At 43.1% G+C, this 11,282-nt stretch overlaps 1 protein-coding gene across 1 annotated transcript in view; it reads right to left on the reverse strand.

The window, feature by feature from the left end:
• LOC306748160 (neuropilin-2-like) overlaps window positions 1–11,282 on the reverse strand; it is a gene marked incomplete at both ends in the record, with an annotated part of 89,360 nt that overhangs the window by 28,664 nt on the left and 49,414 nt on the right. Inside the window, 4 exons of the mRNA XM_079231292.1 lie at window positions 4,605–4,749; window positions 6,110–6,283; window positions 6,941–7,116; window positions 10,590–10,734. Of these exons, the coding sequence (XP_079087418.1) occupies window positions 4,605–4,749; window positions 6,110–6,283; window positions 6,941–7,116; window positions 10,590–10,734 (640 nt within the window). The remainder of the gene's footprint in view (window positions 1–4,604; window positions 4,750–6,109; window positions 6,284–6,940; window positions 7,117–10,589; window positions 10,735–11,282) is intronic.

The raw sequence follows: 11,282 nt of genomic DNA on the forward strand, positions 1-11,282 counted from the left end.
GTTTGTTAAAGCTGATGTTTTCGAGGATATGAAGGTTGTGATTGGCATTGTGTCAGATCGGCTTTGTCTCTACTTCTAAACAACGCACACACACACACACACACACACTGTACACAAGAGAGGACAAGGATGCTTGTGTTATTATTTTCTTATAAATAAAGTATGACAGTAGATTGGCCATTTAGAACGCTAAAGGTGTAAATGAAATGATGTCAAACCTTCGTAAACGGGTCCAGGTTTGTTATTTATGTCGGAGAACAGAGGGCTGGAACCAACGACTAAACAATGGAAAGGCCACTCTAATTGCTGCGTCTACTGCATGCTGGTCCATGTGTGTGCGTCTGTGTCTGTGTGTGTCAGTGAACATGTGATTGCCTTACTCCTTTTATTTATTCATGAATTCATGAATTCAGTACTTTACTTCCCGAGCAGCGCTGACACAGGTGGGGCTGTGGCTCCAGGCGTATGCTGGAGCTCTTGGGGGGAACGAGGGTTGTAACTTTGGTTCTGTGAGCACATCTTCAGTGTGCGGTGGTTGGAGGGCGGAGCAAAGGGAGGAAGGGTGCCCTTCTTAAGGTGGGGTGATCTCACTCTTGGTGCATGCTGCCTTTAGATAAATGGAGTATTAGATAGAGGAAGGAAGGCGACCTCGTGGGATTTCTCCTCATAGAACGGAGATGGAAAAGTGCTGTTGGGCATTTTCCCGTAAGACTGTATATCTTACCTCCTATCTGTTGCCCTGTGTGTGTTTACGAGTGTGTGTCTGAATTTATGGGGGACGGCCACTGCAGTTGAATGTGTGTCCGCTTGTGACTTATGTGTAAACAGCTGTGTTCAGTGGACCGAAGCTGATGCACTCTGTTGAATATTTAAACACTTGCAAGCACACACAAACACACAAGCGAGAAGAGAAACAAAGTCTATTTTGCCACCGGTCAGATGTGTTTTTCATGTGTGACTACACGACTGGTGAGATCTTGTGTCGCTCAGTGTTATTATCCTAAAATCCATTTGTGTTGAGACAATTAAAAACCAGACAACAAAGTGAACTTCCATAAAATCGACTTGCCCTAAGCCGAGAAGATGTAGAATGATCTTAGTGTGTGTGGGTGGTATTTAGGGGTGGCAGCGGGAGCGGTTGCTGTGGTGTAAAGTGGGATTGAACTGTTATCGTGCACGGATTACATCCAGAAGGCAAACATCTGGCATGCAGACAGACCAGACAGACAATCACTGAACCTGCAATAGCCAAGAGGTTGATCCGCACTCGATCACGGAGATGATGGCTGCAGATATGATGTGCATGATGTCATTAGGCGCAATAACAAGCAATGTGTACGGGCAGGATAAAACACGGCCGGTGCAATCACAGAGGTTGCAGTCAGCATGATTGGACGTACAGGACACATGTACATCCATTAGAAATAAATCATTCGCTGCCAGGTTTGTTATATAGCTTGTACACGCTATATAATCAGTCCAGCACAAAGCTCTCTTTTTATGTAGATGTTTCACTGTTACTTTGTTTTGTTAGAGCAGCAAATTCATATTTTTTACGCTCAAAATGAAAAGTTTCTATCAGGAAAAAAAAACTATAAATTCCACCTTTTATGTGCTCTCATTACAGACACTTTAAACTGAGGCAGGACTGAAGCAAGAGCTAAGTTTGAAACCACAAAGTTTAATTGGAAAAACTGTAAAATAGATGTAGACAGAGGTAAATGGGCTATAATTGCATACAATACAGTAGGCCTATTCTCCTTTCAGCCACGTAAAGACATCATTTCACCCTGAATGGATGAAACGTGCTGCTAAAATGTTTGTTTTTTCCACTGAGTGCTTTCTATTCTGTATTACATGTATTATATTAAACCACCCTACTAATCTCAATAGTACTCAGTACTACACATTAAAATGCTTGTTTTAAATCACTTCTTATTGTTGTTACATCTTATGCCTGAATTTGATTTCTATTGTAGCCATGGTAACCTGTTAAAAACTTGTGTTAACAGTAGAGGATGTCTCTCCTCTGCCCATCATCGCAAAGCTCTCGGTTAGTCCTGACACATCTAGGATATATTGTTCCCTTTCGGTTCTCTCTTCTCGCCCTGCCTCACACACACACACACACACACACACACACACACACACACACACACACACACACACACACACGTCGAGCAGCAGGCCATCAGTTGCAGCCAACAGCCTACTTTAGATCCACTGGGAACAGGTAAATGTCATTTCCTGTTCTTGTCTTCACCTCTCGCATGTCACAACTTGACTAAAGCAGTAAGATTTGATGGCACATGAAGGAGAGAGGGGAGTAGAGGAGGAGAAGAGGAGAGGAGAAGGGAGGGGTGAGGAGAGAAGAAGAAAGGAGAAGAGGAGAAGGGAGAGATGAGGAGAGGAGAAGAGGAGCGAAGAGAGGTGAGAAGAGGAGGAGAATAGGAGAAGAGAGGTGAGAAGAGGAGAAGAGAAGAGAGGAAAAGGAGAGGAGAGGAGGAGAAGAGGATAGGAGAAGGGAGAGGTGGGGAGGGGAGAGGAGGAGAAGAGGAGCAAAAAGAAGAGAAGAGGAGGAGAATAGGAGAAGAGAGGTGAGAAGATGAGAAAAGAAGAGAGGAAAAGGAGAGGAGAGGAGGAGAGGAGGAGAAGAGGAGAATAGATGAGAGGTGAGAAGAGGAGGAGAAGAGATGACAGGAAAAAAGAGAAGAGGAGAAAAGAGAAGAGGAGGAGAATAGGATAAGAGAGGAGAGGAGAGGAGAAGAGAACAGAGGAAAGGGAGAGGAGAGGAGAGGAGAAGGAGAAGGAGAGAAGAAGAGAGGAGAAGGAGAAGGTAGAGGTGAGGAGAATAGATGAGAGGTGAGACGAGGAGAAGAGAAGAGAGGAGAAAAGAGAAGAGGGGAGAATAGGAGAGGAGAGGAGAAGGAGAGAAGAGGAGAAGAGAGGAGAGGAGAAAAGAGAAGAGGGGAGAATAGGAGAAGAGAGGAGAGGAGAAGAGAACAGAGGAAAAGGAGAGAAGAGGAGAAGAGAGGAGAGGAGAAGAGAACAGAGGAAAAGGAGAGGAGAGAAGAAGAGCGGTGAGAAGAGAGAAGGAGAAGGGAGAGGTGAGAATAGGAGAGGAGAGGTTGATCATAAAAGTAGCAGTATTTTTTATATATTATAATATTTTAACGCCCCATTTGCAACTAAGAATAGAAGTCTGCTTAAGAAAACATTCAAGAGGCACAGTTACTGTTTATAGCCTTCATAACATATTAAGACAAATATATTGCTGCCAAATGTATGCAGCACATCATTATCGCTCAAGTAGTAAATGTGGGGATATTTGTACAACGGGCCGCTTTATTATTGAAGTTATTGTGCAGCTGAGAATAATTTGCTATCGCCAGCTAACAAGCTTCATACAACAGTAACATATTGTAATAAATAAAACCTGCACAGCTCAATGAAGAAACACACAGACTAAAGGTTTGTCACTCTTTACCTTAATCATCATTCTTTATGAACAACCTTTTACTCAAATTCTTGAGTATTGATAATTAATACCAAAATTCAGCAGAGCATGCACTGCACCTAATCCGTCACTGCAGAGCTACGTGTTATTAACATAATAGGCTGAGAACACAATATAGTACTCCACAGCTGGCCGCTGTAAATCCCATGACCTAGACATGTTAATCCCTGTCCAGACATGCTGCATTACTCCTATAGAGCAAGATGATTAACTTCAATGTGGGAAAAGTATGTACGCAGATACACAAGTACACAACTACTATACTTTACATACAGGAACAGAGATACACAAAGACACGCACAGCAGCAGATTAAGATAAAAAAGAAAGCACACACACATTCTTAATCCTCACGCGCACACATCCAACCGTGCACCAAACACACACTGATTACAGATGCTGGGATTTCTTTTGTTTGTTTGTAGTTACGTTTATTTTCATCTATACTTACAGTATATGCAAGTGTCACGATAATTCTGATGATATATGTATTATTTGGAAAAAGATTGCTTTTGATCACAGTTGGCAGATTAATTGTCTTAATTCACTATATAATATTTAGTATGATAAGGAAAAATGCCGCCACCATTGTTCTGATTGGTCTAAAGTCTTGAAATCTGGTACAGAAATACTTCGGGAAAAATATCTAACCATTCAACTTTTACACTGAAAGTTACATTTCTATCAATAGCCCAGAATCTGGATTTTTGAAAAATGTGGTAAAACTTTAACATTGTGTTCATTAAATGTCTGTTTCTTTATGCCTTATTATTGTAATTTCTGAGATAAAGCCATTTTCCCACGTACTTTTTTTTGTATGTCGGCACATGGGACCTTTTTTTCCTGATATATAGTATATTGCAAAAACAGTAGTCCATGTGCCCAGAGGCTGAATATAGTTCTCTTTAAATTTATATTTCAGTTGCAGGCACAAATTGGCATAAACAAAGGAAGGTACTGACAGTGTAAATCAGTGTGCTTATGTATTTATCTGCCTGTGTGTATCTGTGTATGTGCATAACAGTGTGTGTGTTCCACGTGTTGTGTTTCTCTCTGGAAGTGTGTGTCTGTTATCTGGCGTGTTCTTACCAGGCAGGTCGCAGCCGAGGACCTCCATCCTCATGCCGATCCCAGCAGGCGACCACCTCTCCGGAAAGACTCTGATGTACTGGGCCACGATCTCATCGAACCTCCGCACCTCAGGAGTGTCATAGTTGCCGTTCCCCTCGAAAATCTAAGAGGGAGGCAAAGGCAATGATAGGACGTTATGTTGTTTAGAGATATTAGAGAGCGCTTTCCTGTTTTCAGTTCACAACAAGGAGCGAGTAAAGATGAAACATGTCCCCTCCAGCTTAAAGGATGTTTTCCTGTCAATTATGACATTCAAGTTCATTTCACAACAGCAGCTTTTTTTTTTTTTTTTTGGCTCAGCACAGTAAGATCCTGCTGTGATTTAAAAAAGAAAATGTGTCACAAGTATCACTGCTTGTCCTGTAGTTTGTTTTAAAGCCAACGCTGTCTGAGACGAGCCTAAAATTCAACATGATGAGTGATAAGCTCGACTTCATGTGTGTTTGATACACCTGTCAGGGCGGGTGCACTGAAACATTGCTCTTTGGTGGAGACAGCATTGAGCATGAGTATCCTGATACAATGGAGAAAGACGTATTCGCTGCAGAGGTAGTTCAAATTGTCATTTCACCGTTCACGTCTCACTGAAAAACAACAGCAACATCGCGAGCCTGTCTCTCCAAAAGTCGTATAACACTCCTAATCAGCACGGTCTCCAAGCACAGTGTGACATGTGTCATAAAAATAACAACGGAGACCGTATTTTCTTTGATTTTCCAGTAAGCAGCCTGTGGCAAAAACACAAGATTTATTACAAGCGGAAAAACTGACTAGACTGCACGAATCCTTTCAAAATGTGGACTGTGAAAGTTGTAATATTGGTTTCGTTAATTGAATTGCATATATCTGTCTTCCCCATTTCTAGAAGAAAAGAAAGAACAAAATGTATGATGAATTTCCCAGGATGCTCATTTAAAAAGAAAAGGCAGATGAGAGGGAACAGAACTTTAGCATCAGGAGAAAAGCCCGGCACTAAGAAGCACTATTAACGTTTTAAGACTCAGAAAGGAGCAGAGAGTTTAAAGTGCCCAGTCTCACAGTGCGTGAGACTGCCGGCAGTGTTGATGCAGGAAAGACATTTTTAATTAACACCCATGAGAGTCAAATAGGGGATGAGTGAACAGGAGGATGAGACACAGAGAGAGAGAGAGAGAGAGAGAGAGAGAGAGAGAGAGAAAGAGAGAGAGAGAGAGAGAAAGCACAGAGGCGGCTAAAGACAGAAGCAGGGAGAATGAGGACTGAGGTGATTAAATTGAGTTATTATCAGAGGCTGTATTAAATGGTTTTTTTTCTTGGAAATGACAAAGCAGAGAGAGAGAGTGAGAGGGAGAGCAAAGAGGGATGGAGTTGAAAGACAGCTATAAATGAAGTATAAATGAGGGAGAACAGACAGCGGCCATCAGAGAGAGGAAGGTACATATGTATGTGTCAGACAGACTCTCCCCCCCCCTCCCCTCCCTTACCTTGGCAAACCCCGTCTTGCTGTCAATGATGTACGTCCAGTCTTTTCCGGTCAAGCTGTGCGCCAGTTTGTACTTCCTGACAAACGCTCTGTTCTCAGCGCTGGTGCTGCCCTCCAGCCCTCTTGCACCCTGGGTAATGATGCCCCGCACCGTCTTGGGCACACCGAGGTCGGTCTGCAACACGGATAAACACGATCATTGTTGTTAGCCCACTCTCTGCACCGCAGAAGCTTTCCAGATCCCCGGTTTATTACGAGAGCGCCGACTCTCCCTACAGCCTCCACAGTCCATTAATTCTGCTTTTCCATTACAGAACGTTTAACAAGTTGCAAGGATTAAGAAAAAGGCCTTTTTTCTTCTTCTTCTCTCTCTTGTAAATCATGAATCGGGTCAGTTGAAAGATACACGGTAGTCGGCGGCTCAACATGGTGTCCACAGTGTGAATCACTTTGTTGTGCTGCAGTCGCCTGGTATGCACTGATTCCAGCACCACCCGAAATAGCCTCGAGTTCATGCTTTTTCAAAAGTGGTTTTGACAGTCTGGAGGTGTTGTAGCAAAAGATCATTATCGGGTTTGGGTTTGTTCTTTTTTCTCCTTTCTGACACATTTTTCAGGAATTTGGAATGTGGAGAATAATATAAATAAAAGCAGAACCAGTGACAATGGCAGGATGTGTCTTATATTACATTTTGATCCTGAAAAAAGGGTAAAAAAAAGACACTGACTGAGATGCAAAGCTAGCCAAATAGCAACATTTACTTCCTGATGCATTACAGAGAAGAACATATGCTGTGGTGTTAAAAAAGCAACATGAAGACAAAGGGACGTACCTGCAGCCACTCCTCCCCAGCTATGGGTTGTGTCGGGTTGGGGAACCAGCCTGACCGACTGGCCACCAGCCTGGCGGCCCCCATGGAGCCGTGGATGTCTCTCATGGACGACGCAGAGATCTGGGAGTCCGGCAGCAGCCCGGACAGCATGCCTTGCAGCTCCGAGCAGGGAGCATCTAAACAAATGAATGAGAATAGTTTGCAACTATACTCTTGCATATTTATACAGAGCAAAGCAGAGTTGGAAAATGTTCCTCTGCTCCCCGTGTTTCAAAGATCAGTCGAGTATATACGACTTGAAAGTCAGCTTCCTGAAAACAAGGTTGTATTCATGAGTTGTCTGATGTGAAAAGGACACTGGTTCTTGTATCGAAGGTTTGATGTTGGAGCTTTGTTAGATTATTATTATTATTATTTTCAAAATGGTCTCTGCTTGCAAATGCATTACCAAACAGTAATAGAATTAAATTGGACAAAAAAAGTTAACCAAATGTTTACCGTGATGGATTTTGGATCTCAAGTCTATGAAATGAAAAGGTGAAATGAAATTAGAGACTGCCAGGAAAGAAGAAATCGAAGAGCTGCTTTGGAAGCGGTCAGGAGTGATGGAAGTTAACGGGCATACAAGGTATTATTATCATCCTTTAGAGTCTATTAGATCTTCTGTTCTCTAGATTGCTGCATATTACTAAGCGTCTAACAATTCAAAAACAGAATGAATGTGACTTCAAGGTCAGGAATGGTTTAATACCCCTGTTTGATCTCATCTTTATACTCAACACTGCGCTGCTTTCCATCAACCCTTGTCATTATTTTCCCTTCCTGCTGCTGCAAAGTTGATGCATAACTTTAACCAAAGCTTCCAAAGGGGATTCTTCATGGGGAATTGAGCCAGAGAAGTCTCGAATGGAAGCACTAAATGAGAGCGAGCTGCAGATCAAAGGGATAATGTTTATTATACTGACAAATGTGCGTTAGTCTAACAAGCATCAGAATATGTTATTGCCATGAATAATGGTAAAAGACAACAAAGGGAACGCAACAGAGTGACCATTTCTATTAAATGTAGCAGGTAAAAACACAAGGATTGGAGTGAAGGAAAGAAGAGGGAGCAGGATAAAAGGTGAAGAAGAGAAGTTAGAGGACAAAGAGGAGTGAAAAAGAGACAAAAGTACAGACAGCAAGTGAAGAGAGAGATTAGGAGAGAGAGAGATTGACAGTGAAGGGTGACGGTGATTGATGGTGACATTCTTCAGGTCCACAAGGAGATGAATGTCTCATGCCGTGACGTCTGCGAACGCACCTCCGTATGGTAAATAATTGATCAATAATAAGCAATAACAGCTACGCCATGGTGAGCTCCCTCGAGCTCTACGAGAGACACATACATTGATTAGCCAGATTAGCAGAAGAAAATGATGTTATTGTATTTATTTTAGTTTCTTCTTTTTTTATCTATCATTTTTAAGCAGCTGCACTCCAGCAGGTTTTTTTTATGCAGGAGTGCAGTGGGAGTCGATGAGAGTATCATCTGTGGAGATCACAGGAGCAGAAATAGCTGGAAATCACACACCAGCATGAGAGCTCTTAAAGCTCTCGCACACACACATATGTAGACACACACACATACACACACACACACGCATGCACACACAGCGATGCATGCACCGGCACATAGAAAATGAATAGACAAGGTCTCTCACACACATGCTCTGATGTTTAGCACACACACGCACACACACACACACACACACACACACACACACACACACACACACACACACACACACACACACACACACACACACACAGCTTTTCCTGATAACAGGTTCTTTAAAAAGCTATAAAGTACACCATTAAGTGCTCTACCTCGCCGATACGCACGGCTGCACATACATACACACACACATATAGCTTTACAAACGCGTACACTACATAAGCCTGGTGAGAAAAATAATAAAGGTGCTAAAAATAAATGATTGATAGGTGCTGCAGGCCTAAAATAAAGCGAGATTAAGGAAGGAGAGATGGAGGGATGGCGGAACAAAGAGTTGAATGAGGCAGGGACAGGGGGAGATTTAAGGGAAGGAATAGGGCGGAGAAAATGAGAGGCAGGGAGAGAAAAGTGGGAATGGAAGCTGTCAGCAGAAGGCAATAGAAGGACCGAGGAGAAAGTAGAATGAGAGGGAAGAAAAAACAAACGACATTGACTAGTGATAGGTAGAAGGCGAGAACAAAAAGTAGAGAGAGACATAAAAGTGTGATTTAAGTTAATGGCATGTCACTGACTGACTGCTTTATGTGGGCCTTTATAGGCCTGTGTAGGGCATTATCACACACCCCTGGCAGTGTGTTGGGGTGTGTGCTCGTCAATATGTGCAGGGAAAGAAGAAGAGAAGATGCTGCACAGTTATTAGCGGGTGCGTTTGTTTGTAAAGTCTCTCCGCAGGTTATAGACACATCTTACTGTGCGCTGTCCCTCTGCTTACGCCGACAGTGACGCACCGTCTGTCATCTCTCTTCACTCAAGTAGTGTCAATATTCTGCATATAAACTCAGCGTTTTCCTCAGGCCAGTGATTGATCGGAGACATTACAAGGAAGCAGAGATGGGCGACACACAGGGAAACTGGAACGGCCAAGAGATGTGTTGAATGAGTTCTCACTGCTGAGAGTATAGTGAGAAACCACGGGTGAAGTATACTGCAATTTCAGGTGTTAAAAAAGGGTGAAGAATCGACTTTTGGGAGGCAAGAACACAGGCAAAGATACCTGGTGTGTGCCACATCCCTGTCTCCTTTGCCTGCTCTCTCTATCACACACACACATACACACACACACGCACACACACACACACACAAGCAGTATCATATTGTTTTGGTGTGATTGTGATTTGTGTGGGTGCTGAAATAGCCCCCCTAGATAAGAGCATATCTGTCCCTCTCAATGGCCACTACGATGGCAGCAGAGAGAGGCTCTAACCCAATAATGATACAGTGGAACTGAAACACACACACACACACACACACACACACACACACACACACACACACACACACACACACACACACACAAGCAAACACACGCAAACAGAGACAGTCTAATTAAGTTTTATCTATTTATAGGATTGAGCTGATTATGCTGGTTGAAATCGTGTTTGTTTGCCAGGGCTGCAGATGAAAGCTGAGAGCCCGTCTCTGATGTTATCACCCACACATCACACTCTAGTATTATTCTATTAGGACTGAGTGTGTTTCTTTTCGTGTGCGAGTGGGAAACTGAGAGGGAGGATATGTATATGAAAGAGCGAGGGCAAGAGTGTGAGTGCACATGCGAGTGGGTGAGTTGTGTGCATAGTGAAATAAGGAGAGGGAAGTTTGAATAGAAGCATTGGATGGATGGACAAATTACTGAATTGTTGATCATTAGATTATACAAATGAGGAAAAAAAAGATGATTTCACATTCGCTTTCTGGTTCTGTTTTTTTAGGGAGTTATTTCTTGCCTTGACCCTCCTTCTGACAGGGTGTAAAAGCCAGTATATCACTGGTATAAAGTTTGGCAAGACCGCCACCGTGTTTTCACAAGAGTGAGTCCCAGGAGGAGAAAAAGTCTGAGAAAGTCTCCAGAAGAAGACGCTACTTTCTTACCCGTAATCTGACAGCCGTACAGCTCAAACCGCAGCGCGATGCCGTTCTTCCACGCCTGAGGTCGGATTCTTACGAAGCGGGCCAGGACGGGCTGTGGGATCCGATTGAGAACCACCTCCGTGGCGTCCACGTTGGCGTGGAAAACCTACACAGAGAGAGGAGCAGAATAATACTACATTAATGGCTGAAGGGATTTTCCATGTTTCCCTGTACAGGAAGGGCAGAGGGCAGGGTGAGCGACACCACTCAATGATGGATTGGACATTTTGCAGACATTTATGGTTCCCAGGCGGAGTATCCTAATGAATTTGGAGAAACCCTCCATCCTGCTAGTACCCTTACGAGGTTCACATTTGAGGTTTTTCACTGAAAAGTCACGACTGGTTGGATTGCTATGGAAGATGGGACATTCATGCCTACTTGTGAATGAATTGTAATAACTTTGTAAATCCTTTCACACTTCATCTAGCGCCATCATCAGGTCAAAATTAGCATTTGTCCCATACTTTGGTTCGGTCATGACATTCCCATCAGCCTCGGTCATACTTGTTTAGTGCTAATTAGCACATTTTAGCTAAAGCTACGGGGCAAATATAACCCTTTAAATGAACAGTTATATGACAGAATAAGATATGAACTCATGTCTGTGGGTACAGTGTGGAGCTGCAGTCAGAACGAGGTTAGCCTAGCTTA

The sequence above is a fragment of the Taurulus bubalis genome (assembly GCF_910589615.1).
Source record: "Taurulus bubalis genome assembly, chromosome: 15".
Classification (NCBI taxonomy): domain Eukaryota; kingdom Metazoa; phylum Chordata; class Actinopteri; order Perciformes; family Cottidae; genus Taurulus; species Taurulus bubalis.